Below are 25279 nucleotides of genomic sequence, written 5' to 3' on the forward strand. Positions count from 1 at the left end.
AGCACCTTCTTTATCAATAGACATAGCGGAGACCAACAATCTGAAGACCTGGACAAAACAGAGGAATTGGAGGGGCCAAACGAAATAGAAGAAGGGGATATGGGTAGTGGAGCAAGTGCTGAAGACAAGGAACTTGCTAAGAGGTCAAAGGAGTTGGAAAAGAAGCTTCAAGAAGATGGAGATAAAGAGGCAAAGACAGTTAAGCTACTTCTGTTAGGTAAGTGTAATGTAACAGGCCATTTACCTCATTTTTTGTGGATACTAGCATCCTTACCTTGGATGGGATCAACAAGGGAAAACTAGTGTAGAACTACTCTTTCTGCACATTTTCTAAATGTCCATAAAGCGTTCTGCAGTAACGTACCAGTTGGTCAGTATCAGCAACAGCATATCAGATGGGAAAATATTTAATTGTGGCTAGATGACCACAGTAGAACTAAGGTTTGGGGTGATTCTGGTATAAACAAGAAATTAAAAAAAAATAGAAAAATAAGAATTGATTTTCTGTTTCCTGAGGCAAATTTGTATCAATGGCAGAGGATAGAACAGTGGGACAAATAACTGCAGTCCATTGGTTACAATGAGAGGTCACACAGATCCTTTCACACAGGTCAGAGGCACCGTGGCTGTTAGAAAAGATTAAGTATTTCCAAGAAGGATAATGGAGTGCTAAGAAGTGAGGAGAGATATAGATTATGTTTCAGAATCAGTAAAATTCTCCCTTGTGCTGAAATATTTTCTATGATTAAAAATAATGGTAAAATTTTTGTCAACTTCCCAAAAATCTTTGGAAAGGAAGGAAGGAAGGATTGATTGATTTCACCTGACCTAGTCTCTTATACAATTGGCTCTTCTCAAATGTGGTGGTAAAGTTGCTATGTAAAATTAATTTTTGCTGTATGAAGGAGGCATTGGCAAACCACTTCTCAAAAAAATTGCCAAGAAAACTGCAGGACCAGGCAGTCATTAGGAGTCAAAAATTTACTAAACAACACAGAGACACACACACAACACCCTCCCCTAATTTTACCAGCAATCCACAAGCACAGGGCATTGAAAATGCATTGACATTAAATATAATAATAAATGATATAAATTATAAACGATTTATTAAATTTATAGGCTGTCCAACTGCTAGCAACTCTGGTTGATTTACTATTGTTGAAAATATTTAAGAATAAAAAATATAGAAAAAAAAAACAGAAAAAGTAGGACAAGACAGAAAAACAATATTGGCAAAAAAAAACCAAGCCCAGAGGAAAGCAAGAAAGCAGCATCAGATCCTCACCAAAAGCCTGAAGAAAGAGCCAGGTCCTTAGCACTTCTTCAAAATACCAGTAGGGTGGGTCCTATTTGAATTTTGAGGAATCTTATTCCAGAAGTCGGACGCTGCTACAGAGAAGGTGTGATTCTGAGTTCAGACAAATGGCTTTATATTTAATTGATGGAATTCAGAGTGCACACATCCTGCCAAATGAAATTGGCCAGATAGATACTATGGGAGGCAAAGAGATCCCCAGGTAACCAGGTAACCTATGCCATCCAGGACTTTTATAGGTGGCAACCGGCACCTTGAATTGCTCATGGAAGTAAACTGGCAACTGGTGCAGTGAAGCAGAGGTGTTCCATAGGCATACCGAGGCATACCGACCGTGGTGACCCGAGCATAAGTAACTATCTGAGGGCTCATTGATCTTGGAAACAACTGGCACACTAGATGAAGTTGGATAAAAGCCTTTCTGGTCATAGCTGTCACCTGTTCACTGAGCAGGAGTTGGGAGTCCAGGAAGACTCCCAAAGTCTCTCACCCCATCCAAGGTCAAAGTTGGAATATCTCCAGAACTGGGTGGTCCAAACATGTACAATTACTTGGTCTGGGAAGGACTGAGTTGGAGATATTTCTTCCGATCCAGATCTGCACAGCCTTCAAGTAGTGGAACAGAACCACGACAGCTTCACTTAGCTGGCCCAGAGTTGAAAGACCTAACTGGATGTCATCAGCATAGGAATGATACTGATCCCTAAATCAATGGATGACCTCACCCAGAAGTTTCATAAAAATGTTGAAAAAGAGGGGAGAGAAGCATGCAGCACCCCACAAATGAAGGAATGATTTCTCCCTGTCCACCAACAGCAAGCGCAGGAGAAAGGAAGAGAACCACTGTAAAACAGCACCCCTAACAATAGAACCAGCTTAAAAGGATTCTATATTTAATGGTATTGAAAACCATTGAGAGATCAAGGAGCACAAAGATGGATGCACCACAACCATCCCAGTTCTGCCACTACTCATCAACAACTGCAACCAAAGCTGTCTCAGTACTAAATTCCAGTCTGGAACCTGACTGAAATATCTGTTTCATCATCAGCTGCACTATTTTCTCAACAATCTTCACCACATTTTAAGATTTGGCTGCCCAGGTAGCCAGCTTTTAATTGTGCGTTCCTGGCTGTGTACATCTCATTTATCCTGTGAACCGTATCCAGCAACTTTGCATAATATAACATCATTGGAAGCGCTATGGCCATAACAGCAGACATAACCTCATTATCATCCATCTCTACTGGTACATAATGGATGACATGTAACAAACGTTCACCCAACTTGACTGGAACGTATGTCAGAGGTGAGGTGAGAATAACAACTGTAACTACAACTCTGACTACCAGCTATTCTGGGCAGTTTACATGTTGGATTTTACTTCCTGTATTATCAGTACCTTAAACTATCTGCTGAAGAATGGATATGGTAGCCAGGAGTAACCAGAAGAAGGAGCACCAGAATCCATCATCCTGAATGGCTATAAAAAGGACCATCCTTTCCACCTGATGGCTGCTTCAATGTGCAAGGATTTTGCTGGTCAGCAATCCAGGATTAAAATGCTGCTGAGAGTGGAAAGGACACCTAGATGATGCCTAAACAGGTGCTTAAAGTGAAGAATGCTTGGTGCTCTTCCCTCTGCTGACCTGTGCCTTGCAATAGCTGGACAGTTTCAGGTTCTCCTGTACCACACTACCCTCTAGTCCCAAATGTGCCTGCTTCAGTGCGGAGGTGTGTGAGAAGCACCACTATCATTGTGTGCTGTAGACTCAAATTCCAGTAGGGATAGCTCCCTTACTCTGTATAACTGCTGAACTTTGGGAAAATCAGAGCATACACATCTACATACATACATACAGAGAGAGAGGGGGAGGAGGCAGGGAGGGAGGAAGAGAGAACTAACTGGAAAGATTGACTTTCCCAATGAAATAGGGCAGGCTTTAACACGGAGCTAGAAATGGAAATATTCTTGAAAAATTTAAAAAAGATTTGATTTTAAAGTACCAGGTAGTCCTCACTTAGCAACCATAACTGGGATCCATAACTTGGTCACTAAGAGCTACTGTCCTAAGTGGAAAATCACGTGACCACAAAGGGTTTATAATCTTACTTCCCCTTTGGTTGTTAAGCTGCAGACGCTAAGGGGAAAAAAAGCCTTTTGTATTAATTCTGCTTGTCACAAGACAGCTATGATGTACACAAATGGCAATCACGTGACTAGGGAACACTGTGACCATTGTTAATGCGAGGATTGGTCACAAAAGTTTTTTTTAGCACCATTGTAACTTCAAACGGTCACCGCATGAGGAAGTTAATAACGAGTTAGTGGAATGGAATGGATGGAAGGCAGTATTCCCTTCCCTTTTTTGTCTAAGACAATTCACCATCCACCCAACTATACTGAATCAAAAGTGGTAGTAATAATAAAGTAAAATGAGATTGGGGAATGTAGAGCCAAGGTACTATTAGATATAATTAGTTATCACTACTGCAAAGAACCAGTACAGGACTGATTCCGGTTTCTTCCTCTGTAGTTTGGTCTCCACTCTTTCATATGGCCAGTTAGATCTAGAACTGTTCTTTCTGTCCAATGGGATCTTTCACTCCTAAACTCAGATCACCTCTTCCTCTAACAAGTACAGGTAGTCCTCAGTTTATGACCAGTTCAAAGTTATGACAGACTTGGAGGCTTATTCAGGACCTGGATTCGAAATGCCAATGGTTGGGCTCCGATCCATGGACATGTGACTGAACTTTGGGTGCTTGGCAACCAGGGCATGTTACAGCTTTTTGCAGCATCTCACAGTCATGTGACTACATTTAAGAACAGTGTCGCCAAAAACCAGCATTTACTTCTGATTTTGGCAAAGCCATTGGTTCATTTAACGACCGCAGCACTTTGCTTAACAACAGTGGCAGCTGTTTTGCAACTGCTATGGCTTAACCACCACCAGGTGGGGGGTGGGAAAATCAGGCCAGTCACATGACTAACTGGTTTTATACCCATCACAACTTATGACCATGATGGGCAGGCTCCATTACATTGATAAGTGGAGTGCAACAAGTCTCCCTTGTTTACTGACCCAGGGACAGGAGACTCCAAAAGATAATTCCCCAGTTGAAAGAAGGAAGACAATTCTGAATGATAACTAAACCACAATGAAACTCAAACACTTTTTCCCCCCCACAAAGTAATTGTATTTTTATCTATGTCTGGAACAAAACATCTGGGACACAGATGTTTCTGTTTTCTTTTGTGCGTGAACTACCATGCCTTATTATTTTTTAATGTATGTCTTATTCCTTTTGGCATTCCCTTTAATCCATTAACTGATGAGTTAAAACATGAAAGTTTCATGGTAATGTGCCATTACCACTTCTCTGGGAAAATATAAAAAAGTGGATTCAAATGCTTAGAATACTTTCACTATTATAGTTGGTGAGAGTTCAAGTTAGTAGTGACAACTTCAGGATTTTTCTGAATATTATGAAATCCGGACCAAACCCAAACTTTCATTTTTTAAATGTGATGCCAGAGACTACTTTCTTATCTCCAGCCATATTTTTCTGCTTCCATGAAATTGACTTGTTTATGGAAACTATCTGAGTATTAGCTTTAATAAGTAGTATTCTTTGATACACTTATTTCTGAGTTCTTTTTTTTCTCCAAGTTTTTTATATTATTTGATATATCTATATCAATGTGTGAACAGTGTGGCATCCGGGTATCATACAATTTAATACAAATAAAAATAGTGCTATTAATCATATTTGTTACATTCCTCAAGCTTATGTAGTTCTAGTGTTAATACACATATTTGTATTAAATTATAGATTTTCATTTAATTATTCAATGTTTCAATACATTATTCCAATGCCAATCACAACATTGTTTAAACATACATAATACCATCATTCAATTTCTAATCTTTCCTCTTATTATTACTTTTGTCTTATTGTATAAAAATGTTTATAAAAAAACATTTTATACAAATATTCCCTCTCTTATTTCTATCCCTATTCTAACTTTTAATCATGCCACCATTATATTTCAGAACAAATCCTTTCTATCCGTCATCTCTTGCCCATTTTAAAGCTTTGTTTGTTTTTTAACTTCCCTCCCATATTCCTCTCTTGAATCTTTATATTTCTGAGTTCTTGATTTATGCAGTTGCAGCTCATAATCAAGAGCTCAGGTTCCATAAATGCATCTTAGAAAGTGAATTTGTTGAAAGAAAACTGCCAGTAAATTAATTTATTTAAAATGTAGCAAAAACGATACTTAAAGACATGGAAACTGTTGGCTAAGATGTGTCTTCCAATCAATTGTATGAGTTTTTAGTGGTTTAACATCCAGATTGGCAGCAGCTAAGAAACAAATGTGAGCAGAAGGGATATTTTTTTGTGATTAGATCAAGGAAAGGGTTACTTCGTAAGAGTGAAGGGCTTCTTGCCCAATCTAATGTTTTCTTTATGCATTGAACTACACTCCCCATTGTCTCTAGTCATCTTGCTCAGCAGCTGGTTGCAATTTAACTTCTGATTCAACATACTTGGAGGGCATTGGTTTGAGGAAGGCTATAGTACTGATTGGGAATGAATGAATAGAGATGTCGTCATGGCTGGGGTAAAAATCTGCGCTCTGCTTAATTCCTGGAAATTTGGAGGTCACAATGAAGGCAGGCCTGGCCTACTCTGTTGCTATTGTTGCTCTTTAGCTCAGCCCACCCTAAAACTTGAATTGGAAACTGCAGTAATGACAAGATAGGAATTGGATGAGGTGTCCTCATGTATGTAGAATGAAAAATATTATATCCTGGCTTCTGCTGCATGGCTTCGTGAGATAACATTGCTGTAGAAACAAGTGTACTACAGTTCATGTGGTAGAAGTCACATAGATCAGCAGTGCTGCTTGTGGAGGCAAGCAGGAGTAATCTGTTCTTATGTGCTTCCCAGCAACACGGATTCATCACAGTAACAGCAGGGAAACTAGAATTAAAGTGCTTAAGCTCTAATTCTAAGCAGCTTCCTGGTTTGAACTAAACAAGCAGCTTAATGTGATGAGATCAAGAAATGGTACAATGGTTGCTTAAATTAGTGAAGACTAACTGAAGAAACATTTTGTTAAGAAAGAAAAGGAATGTGTTTTTAGGAAGACACATTCTAAGCTGGTGCTTCTGGAAAGCAAATATCTAATGATTTGGAGTAAAAATATGACCCAGCGCTTGCGAAAATAGCTTATGAATTAGTCTTGCAGCTAGGAGTCACTATTTTAAGTAAATACATTTCTGAATAACTATCTGTGTACATACGATTAAATTCTAGTAACTTGAAAAAATTAATAATCCAACCTAAAGCAATCTTCTCTCAGTTTAGAGCTATTAGTCCTCACTAAAACTGGAACTGTAATTGTAGGTATAGCCAAAGACAGAGAGAAAAACATTTACAGTGCAATCCTACATACTGTATGTCTATGTAGAAATAAAACTCATTAAGTTTGGTATTATTTATACACGTGTGTATCAGGTCTAATCAAGCCTAAAATTCTTATTTATTCTTGTATACAAAATGTCTTGGTCACCAAAAGGCAAGTATTTCCATCTAATGAAAAAATTAGTAGAGAAAACTCTTAGCAGCGAATCGATATGAGTTTTTATCATCACTGGGTAGCTTATTCTAGATTATTTTTATGGAGACAGATATATGCAAATGTTTCATCCAGATACATGTCACATTTCATAGAAAAAACTTTTTGCATTGCAGTAAAGATTCTTGCTTGCAAGCTGTGTGAATAATTCATTGTTACAAATGAAGGTAGCACTAGAAATCATTTGAAAAGCTGTGGAAAACAGGATCAGATTTGATCTATATATTATGAATCTACCTGAACACTTTCAGGTACATGATTTAAAAAAAGACCTTTGAATGTTTATATCCCAACCATATTCATGCTAGCTTCGACAAAAACTGGTCCCAATAGAAGAAGTCTGAATTGGCCCAAATTCCCTCTAATTCCAGCTGATGCCCACATCTGGGAAGACTGAAAAAGCACTTTCAATTTTTACCACAAAGAGTTACAGAGGAAAGGCAATGAGGTCGCGTAAGGAAACTGCTCACAGTGAGGTGTCTCACATCTGATTTGATTTCCATGGTAATTTCCTCCTTAATAATTAGTGTGACAGTGTTTTATTTTCTAAAGGGCTCTGTGTCACAGTAACTCCCACAACCATTTTGATTTTCCTTTCTGGCATTTCATGCTGTATCATGCTTCATCTTTTGTAAGCACATTTAAAATATCCCATTCCAGAAGACCCTTTCTAGAACAGTGTTTTTGAAATTTAACAACTTTAAGATGGTTTTAAGACTACCACAGGTGTGGAATTCCTAATATGTCCCAGCCAGTGCTGATGAGGAATTCTAGGAGTTATAGTTCACACATTTTACAGTTGTTTAGAATAAGGCAGTCATAACCAACCTCTATAAGAAGATTCATCACCTTATTCATCACCTTATTACTAGAGATTTCAGGGCATCTGCAGATAACTTATCTTTCTTAATGTTTACCATCCAATTCTCTGGACATAGCCATATGCTAGCAGCATCATAGTTGCTGGAAAAGGTGCCCAAATGCAGAATGTTGCCATGGCCCCATTTCAAGTCTTGGTCACAGACTTACTATTCAGTGAAGTTCTCATTTTGGGTGTCTGGGAAGCTTTTGAAGGCTTTCATTGCTTTGTTTACCATTTTCCAAAGTTGGTCTTTTCACACTTTGGGATTTTTGGCAAAACAAGGAATAAATGGACAGAAATAAATGTGGAATAATAATGGAGGACCTGTATGTGTTACTAGCCATTCTCTTTTCTTCTGTGAAGAAAGATCATTAATCAGGAGGAACCTGTGCAGGCATAATAAGATGTTTGGTTCTCGCTCATTTTGGAAAAGAGCAACTGAACCCTGATTGGCAGACACTTCTCTGTGCTGGAACCTTGGCCATGAATGCTCTCTGCTAGCTCTAGGCTTGTAAACATACAGGTATGACTTGGCTCGTGGCTTCATAAGGTCATCACAAATTTACAGAGAGTGAAGAACACATCAGTCATGCTTGGGTGGATCTGGAGGTCTTCCCAGAGAAAAACATTCCTAAAGTGCCTTCACTGTATCTTTAGCATGCACTACTAGCTTCAGTGTTGACATAACTCTGGGTGGCATAGAAATAACTAATGCATATTTAATATCTATCTGTTATTTGTTAGGCATTGCTTAACAGAGAATAGCTTTAAAAATATTTGGCCCAAGAAATAGAGGCGTTTCATGTATGGGAATGGGAAAATGAAGGCTGTTGTTTCCATAGCCTGGGGAATTAAAGGGCAGGCTCCCTTTTATTTACCATTTAGACCAGTGAGATTTTTAGGCTCAGGGGATACATCCTACTAAGCAATGGTTTGTTTTAATAAATTGCTGAGCAAGATCCATGGCAGAATTTACATTAAATCAAGAACAAATCATATTATGGCATAGAACAGCATATTAAGTCAGTATCCACAGACTATATTAATTCATATTATGGTTTAAGGCTAAACGTCGTGTGAAACATACTGGTTTATGTTAACTGTATATTGCAGAAGCTTAGCCAACTGCAGTTCATTCCGTAAATATGACATAGTATATTTGAGCTGAGTCATTGTTTTACATGTCATCTTTTTTTAGTTGGGTCAAGCACTACAGAACTAGTCCTTGACTTACAATCACAATGGATATTAAAACCAGAATTGATTGCCAAGTACTCAGTTTTTGAATACATGACATGTGAATGCTGTGACTGGTTCTGGTTCACCTTTTTTGGTGTCATTGTAAATTTGAACAGTGGCTAAACATATGGTTGAAAGTCAAGGACTACCAATAGCTCTCCTGCAATAAGATTTAACATATAAGCATGAACATCAGAGACGAATCTTCTGAGATCACTGATCATTGATTTTCCTTTGCAGAAAAACATCTATGTTCCCCATGATGTTGTCTTTATGGTAGTAGGCCAGTCATAATGGCTAATTTTTCAAGTTGCACTAAGCTATCATATGGTTTTATTTTACTTTTGCTTTGGTGCAAGGCATAAATATAGCCATGTCTTGCAAATTATGGTGTATGGTCTAGTTATAATGCCTGTTGTCTGTGCATGGATGCTAGGAGTGTTGAATCATATTTACAACTTGAATGAGAGATCACAAGAAAATCTCCAAAGTTTGTTAAGACTGGGAAGTTGAAAAGTATTCTTGAAAAGCAATGACAGGCCATTATAATATTGCTGTGAAAGAGACTACCTGAATGAGACAACAAAGTCATGCTTATTGAGACTTGTGTGTGAGAGAACATTATGGTTGATTTAGTAAACCAACCAACCATGCCCTAATAGAATGACTGACCTACAGGAGCAAATTCATCAATATAGTAGCTGAATATATTTCCAGTGATGATCTCACAATAACTACAGTAGGAAAGCAATACATAGTTAACTCAGAGCATCCTCTGTTTGTCTGCAAAGCAGTTCTGACCTTAAGCTATTTTTCATTCCAGGTGCTGGTGAGTCAGGGAAGAGTACAATTGTCAAACAGATGAAGTGAGTATCCCCTTCACGATCAGCGATCAGGATCTCAAAAGTTAACTGTATCATTTTTAATTAGATGTTCCACATTGGTTCACATTTATAGATACTTTTCAGGTTGTTGGCAGCAGAACTGGGCTGAGGCAAATAACTTAAACTGATTATGGAAGGCTTAGGACACATAAAAATAGCATGTGGTTAAACTAACTGAGGTCAACAAGTGGCAACTGTTTGCTTCATAAATTGATTCTGAGCAGGCTCAAGAAAAAATAACTTCGTACAACAGCACATCATTGAGCCATCAATAACTGCTTGCCTACATATATGGTTAAAAAAACTCCCATAAGTTTGGATGTCCTTTTTTTAGGCTAGTTGATGGAAATGACCATTTAAGGTCATGTGCATTTGGGTAGCTCTTCCTTTAGCATGGTCTTTTTAAATGAACAATGTAGGAACTAAATTAAGTTTAAGACAAGTGATTCTAGGCACGTGCAAGCTGCACTGAAGACAGAGAGCACAATTATCCACAGCAAGCATTAATTATTGCTACAAGACTCATCGACAGTATCAAAATTAGGGTGGCGCAGCACTTGGCATTTAAATTCCAAAAAGTGCCTCAGAGTGTATAGGGGCAAGAACATGGCCTTACCAATAACACCTTCTTGAGGAAAAGTGCATCTGCTTTTACCTGTTCCAGACAAGTAGTATGTCCCCATTCATGCAAGAACTCAGAAGTTCTACTGAACCTTCTACAGCAGAAAACTGATGTGCCAAGCTGATGTTTGGATCACCCAAACTAACAGTAGTACTCATAGGTTGGAACAAACTTAAGTACTCAAATTCCCTGCTAGATGAATTGCTATAAAAAGCAGAAGTGGGGAGAAGAGAGAGAGGAATTGATAATGGAAGCTATGATGTTGAGAATGTTAAAGAGGAAAAGTTGAGGAGATCAGAGTTTAGACACAACAGGCTCCACCAGATGTTAACATTTCACTTAGTGAATGAGTAACAATACTCAGATTTGTCTGCAATCCTTGTTGAAATGCACAGATTCCTTGGCAGGTGGAGAGTAAAATAAAAGAACAAACTAGTAATAAGCTTTGGAATGAAATCTATGGTAGCATTTTATATTCAGGACCTGGATTCTTTTTTCTCTCTTTGTGCTACAGAATTATCCATCAAGATGGCTACACAGAAGAAGAATGTCTGGAGTTCAAAGCAATCATATATAGCAACATACTTCAATCCATCTTATCAATCATCAGGGCCATGACTACTCTAGGCATAGATTTTGCTGATTCAGGCCGAGGGGTGAGTATTACCAATAGCATACTGGATTTGTAACATGTGTTCTCCAGAAAGCAATGACAATGGCTAAAAATCAGAATGCAATACAAGAAGGCTGGTTGGAGGTGTCGAAAAAGTGAAAAGGTGGCCACTATGGCATTATTGAAGTCTTGATTTTTTAAAAATATTGTCTGCTGCGTACATAGCACAGAGCAATTATTTTTCCTTTACATAGAAAAATGTTTTCAATTTGATCAGGCTGGGATCGGGGTTGATGTATGGCTGTTTGCATATAGCTGAGACAAGGAGACTGATATAAACATTTTTAAATTTGAGCCCAAGATGTTAAACATGGGATGTTTAAATGATAGTCCAGAATGCATATCATGCTGTTTCACTAAATTTTATTCTATGGTTTATACATATTTTCCTTATGGGTTAAAAATAATAGAAAACTAAAGAATATGGCTTTATTAAAAAAAAAACTAACATTGGAGGACATTCTAAAACAGGGGTGTCAAACTTGCATCATCATGGCATTGTCACATGACATATCATGACTTTTATCCCCTTTGCTAAACCAGGCATTGGCATGGCCAGCACATGACACATCCAGCCCATGGGCCACAAGTTTGACAGCCCTGTTCTAGAAGCTTAAAAGATGTACTGTGTTCAGGTGCAATATATAAGGACAGAATACACAGAGAGAGAGAGAGAGACACACACACACACACACACAGAGTTCCAGAACAGGAATATCAAGTGTGCAAATAGTGATAACATGCAAGAAATACAGATGGTTTGTGGAAAACAACCACACTCAAAACTGCTTTTTGGTAGCAATACAACCTGTGCCCTAGAGCTTATGCCACACAAAATCTCTTAGGATTTTGTGTGGCATAAGGATTATACCATAAGCAAAATGAACACTGCCTTTTACAGTGTAGACTAATAACTTAGACAATGTGGTTTCTTATGGTTCAGTATTCCATACTGAATACAACTCCAGACATTTGATGAACTGTTTAAACTATGATTCCGTAACCATGGGTAAGTATGTTGTACAAACACAGTGGGTCACTTTTTTTGCTACACAACCTAAATAGGTGTGCAGAGCGCCACCTGGTGATTAAAGAAAGCTTTGGAGAGCATTGTTTGTTTCCCATCCAGCAATGTGCAAGAGCTGATTCATAGAACAATTACGCCACAACTGACCTGAGTTATTCTCAAAACAGTCTTACCTCGTACAATTCATAACAGAAGTAATGTGCTTTAAAAAAAGAAAAAAAGGGGAAAGATACTGCTGAAAATATGTAAGACATCAACTAATCAACCACATGGTACTGGAAAAAAATGCCATTTTGGAAGAAACCGCTACAGTTGTACCAGAATGGCAATACACAATAGCATTTCATTAGCAGAAATACTTTTGATGGACAAGCCAGGACCAACCAAAGTTCCCCCATGATGAAAGAAGCTGATATGTCGTCACTTGCAGTTATTGCTTTCTTCTATTTTTTTTTCTTCCCAGTACAAATAGTAATAGCACTTAGACTTATATACCACCCCATAGTGCTTTACAGCACTCTCTGGGTGATTTTAAATGTCAGCATATTGCCGCAACAATTTGGATCCTCATTTTACCAACCTTGCAAGGATGGAAGGTTGAGTCAACCTTGAGTCCCACCTGAATCAAATTCCAGGCAGTGGGCAGAGTTAGCAGCCTGCAATACTGCATTTTAACCACTGCATCACCGGAATTCAGTGTTCTTTCTTCTACATGCTTCTCTGTTTTTCTTCTTCTTCATGCTTGGTGTTTTCTAGTCTGATGCATTCAGTTACCTAGTATTCAGCCCTAGAAAAACCTGATACAAATATTGTAGCAAAGGACTGCAATTTGAGAATAGAATAGAATAGAATAGAATAGAATAGAATAGAATAGAATAGAATAGAATAGAATAGAATAGAATAACAGAGTTGGAAGGGACCTTAGAGGTCTTCTAGTCCAACCCAATGCAATGATGCAATGGTCATATAAAACCTGTCTCTGCAAGCTAGAACTTCCCAACTGAAAACCATGGACAACTCATATAGGTGACCTCATAACAACATGAAGATGAATATTGAGCTTTTAATTCCATATCCAGACTCCAAGGAAACAAGATTGTGCTTATGGACTCTGTGTTTTTAATAGGATGAGCAACGGCAGCTGTACAGTTTGGCCGATTCGGTTGAAGAGGGTACCATGCCCCCAGAATTGGTGAATTGTATAAAGAAACTATGGGCTGATGGAGGAGTTCAAGCCTGCTTTGAGCGAGCAGCTGAATATCAGCTCAATGATTCTGCTGCATAGTAAGTCTGAGCCAACTATTGCATCTATGAAAGATTACTTTATTGGGAAGGCAATTAAGCCCCCTCAAAGGATTGTGATCCTGTATCCTCATTGGTCAATTTACTATAGTCCTAAACTACTTTTGCACTAGTGGCAGATTTGTATTTTCGAAAGAATGCTGTGTGTGCTTTCAGGAAAAGACCTTCGCAGTGAGCACAGAGAGGATCTAATATTGCTTCCAGCAGGACCCCAACACTGATCAGAACTTGCGTGGCTTTCTAAACCCTTCTTCTGAAGATGCATTTTTGATAAGATTGGTTTCTAATCTTATCTGATTAAGATAAAGGAGAACATATTTTCTTAGGTTTATTCTGAGCTTTCAATTATTGCTTTTCCAAACTCTTTATGAAGGAATGAATAGGAATGTCATTATTTTGAATAGAATAGAATAGAATAGAATTTTATTGGCCAAGTGTGATTGGACACACAAGGAATTTGTCTTGGTGCATATGCTCTCAGTGTACATAAAAGAAAAGATAGGTTCATCAAGGTACAACATTTACAACACAATTGATGGTCAGTATATCAATATAAATCATAAGGATTGCCAGCAACAAGTTACAGTCATACAGTCATAAGTGGAAAGAGATTGGCGATGGGAACTATGAGACGATTAATAGTAGTGCAGATTCAGTAAATAGTCTGACAGTGTTGATGGAATTATTTGTTTAGCAGAGTGATGGCCTTCGGGAAAAAACTGTTCTTGTGTCTAGTTGTTCTGGTGTGCAGTGCTCTATAGCGTCGTTTTGAGGGTAGGAATTGAAACAGTTTATGTCCAGGATGCGAGGGATCTGTAAATATTTTCACGGCCCTCTTCTTGATTCGTGCAGTATACAGGTCCTCAATGGAAGGCAGGTTGGTAGCAATTATTTTTTCTGCAGTTCTAATTATCCTCTGAAGTCTGTGTTTTTCTTGTTGGGTTGCAGAACCGAACCAGACAGTTATAGAGGTGCAAATGACAGACTCAATAATTCCTCTGTAGAACTGAATCAGCAGCTCCTTGGGCAGTTTGAGCTTACTGAGTTGGCGCAGAAAGAACATTCTTTGTTGTCCTTTTTTAATGATGTTTTCGATGTTAGCTGTCCATTTGAGATCTTGCGATATGATAGAACCCAGAAATTTGAAGGTTTCTACTGTTGATACTGTGTTGTCAAGTATTGTGAGAGGTGGAAGTATGGAAGGGTTTTCCTAAAGTCTACCACCATTTCTACGGTTTTGAGTGTGTTCAGTTCCAGATTGTTTTGGTTGCACCACAAGGCTAGTCGTTCGACCTCTCGTCTATATGCGGATTCGTCATTGTCTCGAATGAGACCAATCACTGTTGTGTCATCTGCGAACTTCAGTAGCTTAACAGATGGATCATTGGAGATGCAGTCATTGGTATACAGAGAGAAGTGGGGAGAGCACACAGCCTTGAGGGGCCCCTGTGCTAATTGTACAGGTATTTGATGTGATCTTGCTTAGCTTCACCTGCTGCTTCCTGTTTGTTAGGAAGCTTGTGATCCACTTACAAGTCTGTTCTGGTACCTGTAGCTGGTTTAGCTTAGTTAGAAGAATGTCTGGAATGATGGTATTGAATGCTGAACTAAAGTCTACAAAAAGGATCCTTGCATAGGTCTTTAAAGACTCAAGATTCAGTGAATAAAGATTCACTGAATAAATAAATAAATAAATAAATACAATAATAATAATAATAATAATAATAATAATAATAATAATAATAATAATAATAATAATAATAATAATAATAATAATAATAATAATAATAATAATACAGAATAAAGAATAAAGATTCTTTGGAGACTCAGTGGTATAATAATTTGGAAGGTAGGAGAGAATTAAGGAAGGAGACATTCCAGTTAAAAGAATCTTGAATAAGTACTATGGAAGTTAGTGAACATTTTCAATAAATTATCCCACAGCCCAAGGACTCCTTGTTATCCGTATTTGATTTAGGAGAAGAAAATAAGTACTATAAGTAAGCCTGCTAGTTTCCCATGATGTTATGATTTTCTTTAACAGTCTCAGTTAATAGTGTCACTTCTGAGACTGCAACTCCTGACTATATCAGCCACTGAATTTCATTGTGCACTTGGTTTTGGGTATACATGTCTGCAATATTACACTTACCTGATTGATCAAACAGGATTCAAACTATTTACTTGCATAATTCTGTACTAATATTTGGTTCAATTTCAAAGGGGAATTTAGCATTTTGGGAGCAAATATTACTACAATATGTAGATATAATATGGGGTGCATACCCCTCCAAATTCCTACTGTCCTTGCTTAACTAAAAGTTGCGTCTCTTTACCCCAATTAACATTTTGCATCAGAAGTCTACTAAATCCTTTCAGACTTCATTCCTAAGCCAATACCTTTCATATGTAATGGACTATAGTTCCTATACGACAAAAAGCTTTATCATCCAATATATTTAGAAGGCACTGAATTGGCAAAGGCTGCATTTACAAAATGTTTATTCAACTGTAAGGGTAAATAGAGCCAAATATATACGATAATACAACACATTGGAAAATAAATGGTAAAAAAATCTGTTAGCATTAACAATAACTTGCAATTGCTGTGCAGTCCTAACAAAATCTCAAACAGCAGATGTTTGCCATTTCTGCCCTAGCTACATTAGCCAGGTGATAACCAATGCTTATAGCACATTTTCTTTAGTGGTATACAAAGGAAAGCAGAATATGTTGAGATTAAATCATAGTAACTTCAGTTTGATATTTCTGGAAAATATGGGTTCGAAATCCTGCTCAAGCCATTAAAGCTTTAGGAAACTGTTCTATCACATTAAAATATAGATGGCATATGGCACATGCTATTATATAATCCTACGCCATGCTAAGAAATGATATTGCATCTCATTCTTCTGTAGCTATCTTAATCAGCTGGACAGGATCACCGCTCCCAACTATCTTCCCAATGAACAGGATGTATTGCGATCCCGAGTTAAGACCACAGGTATCATAGAGACAAAGTTCTCTGTCAAGGATCTTAATTTCAGGTGAGCAAAACCTCTCAGTATCTTCTTTGCTCTGAAATGGTAACTTTTTCTTTCCATTTTCTCCAACCAATTTTCAAGATGTATAAATCCTATTTTAGTTCTATTTTGCCTTTCCTCCTCTTGTACACCCTTCAATGTTCAGGGCATCTAGAAGTCTTTTTGCCGCACTTTTTTAACCTAACATGTAAAGTTAGCCATTATCAGCAGGGCAGGCTTAGGAATAACATTAATACTATGTCTCTTTGTGCCCCTAGCAAAAGCTTAACTTTTCAAGGTGTTTCTATTTCTAGTTTGATATCTATTGTTTCAGGGGGGGGGGGTTTGTTGTTAAATATTTGACTGAAAAATGGGAAGTACTTTTCTGAATTATATTGTAATCTTCACATCTTTGTCTAAGTAGATTTCCCCAAAATTGTGTCTTCTGGATGACTTCCAGTTCAATTTCATAATCTCCAAGATCCAGGAATTTTGAAAACTATGAGTCGAAAGCCTACACATGTGTGAATTGTGAGAGGCTGAATAGTTGCTGCCACGTGCATCTTTAACCAGTGTGATCGACTGCAAATATACTTTGTTCTAAAGGTCCAGGCATCTGTTCATTGAAAAGACATTGCTTTCGGAAGATGTTTTCCCTGGTTTCAAATGTTCCAGCATCATTGTAACATGCACAATTCTTCTTTCTCCAGAATGTTTGATGTAGGTGGGCAGAGATCAGAGCGCAAAAAGTGGATCCACTGCTTTGAAGGGGTGACCTGCATCATCTTTTGTGGCGCTCTTAGTGCGTATGACATGGTCTTGGTAGAAGACGATGACATGGTATGTTTGCTAGCTCAAATTGTATATGACGACAGTTCCAAACATGGTTCTGCTTTGAAATTCATCAGCCCCATAAAGACAAACTTAGTCACCCTTTCTACTCCAAGCTCATAAAGAATGCCATAACTTTATAATTGCCTGATTATAACCAGAGAAGGGAAAATTAAAGGAACTTTAAAGGTAGCCAGTAAGGTGTTTTTTTGGAATTATGCTGCTCTTATTCAAGCCCAAGTAACAAAACAATCTGGAATAAGAATTCCTAGTTTTGCTTAAGGAGTTGCTGCAGGTCAAAGTGGGATCAATTTTTGTCCAGTTTCAGAAAGTATTTGTCGTTTTTTAAAAAAATAAATGGACTAGATGATGATCTAGTCTAGACCAAGTACTCCCTTTGTTACAGTATATCCACTGGAACAAACATTTGCAAATGTGCCCCACAGGGCAGCCAATTTAAGTTAGCATAAACTCATCATCTCAATGTTTTCTAAACTTCTAAAAAGTTGCTTAGCCTTTGAGATTGAAGGATGGAGCATTTCCCTTCTTGCATTGGAATTAAGAGTGACAAAGCCACAAAAACACAGCTCTCAACAGCTTATTTTTATCTTCCAGCTAGCATTATAAAAACTTTGATTAAATGCACCAGGTTGCTAAGAAGATATAGAATCAATTTTGTGATATCAGTATTATTTTGTAATCCAATACCAAAGTGCACTGGGTGGGAATACAGCATTTAGATCAGCAAAGGGAAAGGCAGGGACTGCTCCCTTGAAACGTTTTGTCTGGATCCACTTCTTGCAAGTTGTCTGAAATGTATATGATGCTGTTTATTTCTTGGTAGTTTTTTGCATTTTTCAATGTGAAATGTTAATATTCTAGAAACAAATGATTTAACTCTTAGGAAACCATCTCCAGGAATTTGATTTTTAAACACTGCTTCCCATCATTGTTGACTGCATACCATTTATTTTAAATATTTATTGAAATGTTTATTTTTGCTTAAATTAACAGACTATTTAATAAAATATTAGGTAGCCTCGGGTACCACTGTTCCTTTTAAACTTAACTTTTTAAAGTTCTTCTCTTTAGAACCGCATGCATGAATCTTTGCATCTCTTCAACAGTATATGTAATCACAAGTTCTTTGCTGCCACTTCCATAATTCTTTTCTTGAACAAGAAGGACCTCTTTGAGGAAAAAATCAAGAAAGTACATCTCAGCATTTGCTTCCCTGACTATGATGGTGAGTTAGAACATTTTCCTCATTTTCATGAAAGCCAAAATAATTTGCTAAAAGAGCTAAATAAGAAAAAGGCTTTCCTCTTACACGAGTGTACTGGGGCAGTTTCCCCAACTAAGTAACTTCCACACATGGAATGGATTAATTATCAATATTCCCAAACAGCCTGTCTAGAAGTTTCACTGGCTTAAAATTATAGCAGCTCAATACATTTGGTGAGGATTTAGATTGAAGAAAACCTGTTAAGAACATAATTAATGCCCAGAGTTGTTGGCTACAAGATGGGTGGCAAATAAATTTCATAATAAGTAAATGATACTTTATACATTGATGAACAAAGTGCTAGGTTTGAATTTAATTTACTATTGAAATGGAAAAGTATCAATTCAGTAAGAAATTCATACAGACAACTTAAATTCAATTGATTTAAAAATCATTCTATAAAATAACACAATAAAGAAGTTATTACACTTAAGCTTTAAAAATGACTTCAGTTACATTCTAAAGGCTTGCCAGGCTTACTGTCAAAAGAGAACTACCCATTTCAATTTACATGTTTTGTTATTACTTTTTATGCTGTATAATATTCATATGAAAGAAACTGGGGAACATGAGCATTTTTATTGGGTTCTTTCTGTTCAAGAACTGCTTATAACAGTTCCGATAATAAAATAAGTTGTGGGTCAACCCACCAAAATAATATAGCCCTAATATTACATTAAAAAATCATGTTCCAAGATGCAGATGGAAATGCATACCCCTGGACTGAAAGATGTGTAGGATATTTCCATTGGTGCAAGAAATCTGTTAGTGATTTTACCTGCCCCTTCAATACTAATCAAGATTTGGGGATGATGTAGGCAACAATATGGAGGAGTAAGCAAATTATTACATTTACATTGCCTTTCCTTCAGGAACTCAAGGCAACATACCATTTCTTTTTCATTTCCACCAGGAGAAAATGCTGTTAGATCTAAGGCCCTCTTTGTAAACAAACAATAAGTGATACTTTTTAGCACTTGTTTAGTTTATGTTTTCCCCGTTTCCTTTTCCCAACAGGCCCCAATACATTTGAAGATGCAGGCAATTACATCAAGCTTCAGTTTCTTGATCTAAACATGAGAAAAGATGCAAAAGAAATTTATAGTCACATGACTTGTGCCACAGATACACAGAACGTCAAATTTGTATTTGATGCAGTAACAGATGTAATCATCAAAGAGAACCTAAAGGACTGTGGTCTCTTCTAAGATTACAGCTTTTTAAAAGAAAAGGTAATTACATTCAATTATCTGTTCTTAAAGTAGGAATTAGGCAGTAAGTATACTTTAGCATTTCCTTACTTTTATGCTTGTAACTATACTTACTTCTGAACAGTAGTACTTAAAGTCAAATGTGCATAATAACTAAATGCAAACAGTAGCCAAGTCAGCTGGGCTACATATGTAATAGGAAGCAGCAGTTCAACTGCAACAGGATGCTTGCATTAAAACTATGCAAGTACTCTGCTATTTCAGTTCTTTTGCCACAATAATTTGCAATAATTATTACATCAGAAGAGCTAACACCATTGCCCAATTCTTCACTTAGCAATTATTTCCAAAATGGGTTTGAAGATACTAATGCAACAGAAGAGGAATTTCAAGGAAATCACAGGTAATGAGGTGATTACAAAACAGCCTCATGTAATACTATAAGCAAAATCAAAGTTGGTGCTCAGGACAGGACTTGGGAGTTTTTAAAAGATAAATGGTCCCTGTTGAATTAACTCCTAGTGACTACATGGTCACATCCATGGAGGGAGGAAGCAGGATTGAAAATGATGTGGAAGTGGTCGGTCCTTGTCTTCTTTCAGGATGTTTTTTCATCTTTTCAATATACCTGGGATTTCCTAGTAGCCACCCCAGCCAAGAACTAGCCATGTACAATTCTATTTAAATTTTTTCAAGGTCACCCCCAGTGCTTACATGATACTAACTGTGTTAAGATGGAATTATTTCCAAAACATCTTTAGATGTTGCCAGACTTCATGTGCCATGACCACTGAACACAATTAGCGGGATGTTAGGGTTGAAGCTGAAAAACATTTGAAGGTATGCATGCATGTATGTATATATATAAAACCTATCTCTACATCTTTGTCATTCTCTTGACAACTTCAAGTTCAAATGTAATTTGATTCCATTATTTAAAATATTATCTCATCTTCATCTGTTAGGAACGAGGGCTTCCTGTGAGCTTCACCATTCTGCTAAGCAGAGGCAACAGAACCAACAGTCATTCAGGAATCTCTACTTCTCCACAGAAGATAAACAAGATAACAGTTATCACCCAAGACAAACAATTCTACCAAGAACATCCCATCAAAAAAGCTAAAGGAACAAAAAGTGAAGAGTCTCCAATTTCTGAATAATTTTCTTTGATAAGTTTCCTTTCTGAGGTACTCTACAATCTGTGAAAATGGAAATTGTAACATGGGCAACAGTGAAGACAAACTGGTTTACAAACAATGATTTTATGTCAAACACTGATTCTCCGCATTTAACTATTTATAAATAGGCCATAATTCTTTCACAGGAAAAACACAATCAGTGCTTTGGAGTCTTATTTAACAGAACTGTTTATTTTAAAACCAATGGTCTGAATGTCCAAGTCCAAAAACTGTATATTGTATAAAGAAATGAGGCATTTTTCAGATTTAAATCTATTAAAAATAGACCAAACACAATCTATTTGCAGTTGTCTGAAACTGGTGCGATTAGAACCCAGTGTCTTTTTAAAAAAGGTTTCTAGTATCTAATTCAGGGAATCTAGAATAAGTGTCTTCCCCCATACTCATAGAATACAGCAGTGCTTTAATACCTGCTGTGGAGACAGCTTGTCTACTTGTTTTACTAATCCTGTGATAATGAACATACACATATACAGCTTCAACCCACTGACATCACAGGAGGAGAGAACTTCTCCACACCCACGTAGGGAACAGAGGGATACAAAAATAAAACAACTGTATCAGGCGTTTTATCCTATCTAGAGCTGTATTGTTTCTCAATATTTGTAAACAAGTTGTATTGTTAGACAAGATACCACTTGCATTAAGTTGCACTGCAGATAATTCCTCATGCAGCTTCAAATAAATGTAAGAGATAAAAATAAATTTGCATTAAAAAGTACGGGTGCATGGCTGAAAAGTAATTTCTTCCATTCCTCTTCACGTTCCTTCTCTCCATAGCCATTCCTCTTCACATTTTCTTTTCAAAAATATCTGCTGTGATTCATATGCCGTTTATAGGAACTGAAGTGGAGGCTCAATACATTATTAATTTATACAATATATTTCCCTAATTTGAATACATGTTCATGCTTGTATGAAATCGGTCTTAAAAACTGATTAAGTAACCTGTAATATGCTCCCATTTTTTTTAAAAAATGTACATGTCACTTTAGATGGTTGATTTATTAGATTCATGCATTTATGAACAGTGTTCTCCCACTTGTACACTCAGAAACCTAGTAAGGTATTTATTTATAGCATCCTATTTATGAGTAGAACATTATCATGTCTTTTGCTAAAATACTTTTAATAGTATCAAGAGACCCGGTTTAGAGTAGGAGTTAAGGCATCAGGATGGGAAACTGAGAGACTGAGTTCTAGCCATGAAAGCCGACAGGCATGAAAGCCGACAGGGTGACTTTGGGCCAGGGATGTTCTTGTGGGGGAAATAGGAGGAGAAAGGATATTAGATATATTTGTTGCCTTGAGTTATTTACCAAAATAATAAAGCAGGATATAAATAAATGGTCACAATGTATCATTTTAAAATAGCCATTGTAATACCTTGTTGATGTGACAAATGGTAAAAACTGACAATTGACTTGCCACCATTTTCAGATGTTATTATTATTCTTTGTAAAGGTTATTAGTACCAATAAAATGGTATTAAATTGGTTCTATCCTGTCAGCAATATCAATTTTACTAGTAGCTGGATTTGCCCCATTGTTTTGCAATACCTTAACTCTTAGGGAACACACAGACTGTGCAGTCAAAAAAGGGAGGGGAGGGGAGGGAAGGGAAAGGAAGGGAAGGGAAGGGGGAGAGAGAGAGAATATTATATCGACAAAATATAACCTACAATTAGTTATATAAAAGTTTAGCAATAGCAAATAATCAGACTAACTAACATTTTTATTTGCAAAAGTCAGAAATGCAAGTAAGAAACTAACAAGGATTTGTGGAAATGGCACCAATAAAGTTAGGAACTTTTAAGTTTTTTAACTCACCATTTTAATATTGCCAATAACTACATCAGATTGAAACTGTACATGAAAATTGGGAAAGAGTCTCAGTGTAATGGTTAAGCAAAGAAATGCCCTACTCTGCTTAATTTTCATTACAAGAAAAACAATGGCAAACAGGAACTTGGCACCACATTTACATGCTGTTGGTACATTTCCAAAATCTCTTAAGGATAAAAGGCCCTGGTAAATGCAGAACAAATTCCACTGTCTACAAAACTCTCCACTGCTTTAAGACCAAACACATACACAACAATTAAGTGGTTGATATAGTAGCCCTGTAGCAGCATATACTCGCCCCCACCCCCCCAGCTTGGAATTTTACAAATCACTTTGCTAACTGAAATTAGCAAAGCACTTTGCTTCTGAAATTTCTATATAAGAATCAGATTTTTACTTGCTACACCAGCTGCATACTCAGCAAATTGGTACTCAGTATTAACCAGGCTAAATCCTCCCAACCTATAAGCCACACATAATTTGTTAAACCTGCTACAGGAAATCTACCTTTAAGGAAGGGGAAAGCCTTACAGTATATGTAGCAGAATGTTGACGTAGTATATATTAGAAGAAAGCCACAGCTTTAACCATAAGAATTCTAAGGCCCTTTTAAAGTAGTTGCAATACTAGCAAGTTCTGACCATACCAAGTTTTAAAAACAAAAAGGTTCCTGCTAAGAGGAATACTTTCTGCATGATCTGGTCACATCATGTGCATAGTTAAGTGTTTTTTTTTTGTTTGCTTTTAAAATGTAAGATTCATTGCGAAGAAAATAAAATTTAATCAATATATAGTTTGATGGAAAAACTTTAAAAATAGAGCAATGACGACTTATTAAAGAAAGCTACATATTGAAGTTCTGGGATGAAAACTTCATAACAGCTGTACATATTTCAAATTATGCAATCCAAGTGATGCTTGGATGATAAAAAAAAATCACACTTAACAATAGTTCCATTTTTGGAATCTAACTTCAGCATCCATATCAGTAAAATATCCCTAATATAGAAGATTGTGCTAAAGAATGCAAAGGTTTTGCATGCTATTTTCATTCCCCAGTCCTGTTCATGCTTGCAGCTGTCTCACAAGGCAGCAAAGAAACAGTCCACATCCTGAAATCTAAAAAAGAAAATTCAAAAATTAGCACAAGTTCATATGACAGCCTGGCACATATTTGTGCAACACTACAGTTCACAATTTACCTTTCTCTGTTTCTTTCCTTTTAGTAAAGTCCACATTCCTTCAGATTGTTTTTAATTATAACATCTGTAACAGCATCAAACACAAACTGCACATTCTTGGTGTCGGTGGCACAGGTGAAATGAGTATAAATTTCCTTGGTGTCTTTTCTTCGGTTCAGATCTTCAAACTGGCACTGAATGTATGCAGCGGCTTCTTCATACGTATTAGAACCTAGAAAAATGGTACCAAACATAAGAGTATCTCTAATGAATTACATCAAAACCTTATCTAGTCCATCATCTTGCTTCCTATACTGTCCAGCCTTTTTATTCTGGAAAGTAAGATGCACAAGGACTAACTCTGCTGCTGTTATTTCCCAAAGCTGATATTCAGAGGAATGTACCATCATGATTAATATGGTAGTCTTTCACCACTTTTATTGACTTTCCAAAAGTCCCCTCCCCCAAAATAACGTTTTTTCAGTGCTGTTGCAACCCTGAAACATTGTTAAATGAATGGTTGTAAGTCAAGAACTATCTGTATTATTACTTTTCTTTCTTTTTTCTTTTCCACATCTTTTACTCTTTCTATTCTTTCATTCTTTAATTTTTTCATTCTTATAATTATAATCTTTAATGAAATTACTATAACACACACCACATACACACACACACACACACATCTGTTGTGATCTTCTGTTATGCCTTAAGAAAAATCTTACCTGGATACTCCGGATAGCAAATTGTTAGTGGACTCCTCCGTATCTTTTCCTCAAACAAATCCTTCTTGTTCAGGAAAAGAATGATCGATGTATCAGTGAACCACTTGTTGTTACAAATGCTGTCAAAGAGTTTCATGCTCTCATGCATTCGATTCTGAATAGAAAAAACACTAATGAAAGACAGCATTGACACTTCATATAATTACAACCTCAACCAAATTACCAGTGCAAATTTTGTCAAAAAATAATCCCAACATTAAAAGTACAACCATCCCTTCAAACATGCTAAATAATGTCTACATTTTTGCAAATGTTACAAAAAGCCTTTGAAATATCACATTTTTTGCATTTTCTGTCAGAAATCATTTTCCCCATCTCAAATCATATATGCAAATTTAAATATTC

The 25279-nt window shown here is 36.8% G+C and overlaps 2 protein-coding genes across 2 annotated transcripts in view; one reads left to right on the top strand and one right to left on the bottom strand.

The window, feature by feature from the left end:
- Positions 1-99: 99 nt before the first annotated feature.
- Positions 100-21511, top strand: GNAT2 (G protein subunit alpha transducin 2). Its single transcript, XM_058178081.1, has 9 exons — positions 100-217; positions 9893-9935; positions 11090-11231; positions 13402-13559; positions 16496-16624; positions 17311-17440; positions 18524-18677; positions 19734-19948; positions 20893-21511. The coding sequence occupies exons 1-8, from the start codon at positions 100-102 to the stop codon at positions 19922-19924; spliced, it is 1065 nt and encodes a 354-aa protein (XP_058034064.1). The 3' UTR covers positions 19925-19948; positions 20893-21511.
- A 1332-nt stretch (positions 21512-22843) lies between these two features.
- The window catches only part of GNAI3 (G protein subunit alpha i3), a 36365-nt gene continuing 33929 nt past the window's right edge, over positions 22844-25279 (bottom strand). The window contains exons 7-9 of the mRNA XM_058178077.1: positions 24875-25028; positions 24174-24384; positions 22844-24090 (exon numbers count right to left, since the gene is read on the bottom strand). Of these exons, the coding sequence (XP_058034060.1) occupies positions 24194-24384; positions 24875-25028 (345 nt within the window). The 3' untranslated portion in view covers positions 22844-24090; positions 24174-24193. The remainder of the gene's footprint in view (positions 24091-24173; positions 24385-24874; positions 25029-25279) is intronic.

Source organism: Ahaetulla prasina, chromosome 3, assembly GCF_028640845.1.
Source record: "Ahaetulla prasina isolate Xishuangbanna chromosome 3, ASM2864084v1, whole genome shotgun sequence".
Taxonomy (NCBI): Eukaryota; Metazoa; Chordata; class Lepidosauria; order Squamata; family Colubridae; genus Ahaetulla; species Ahaetulla prasina.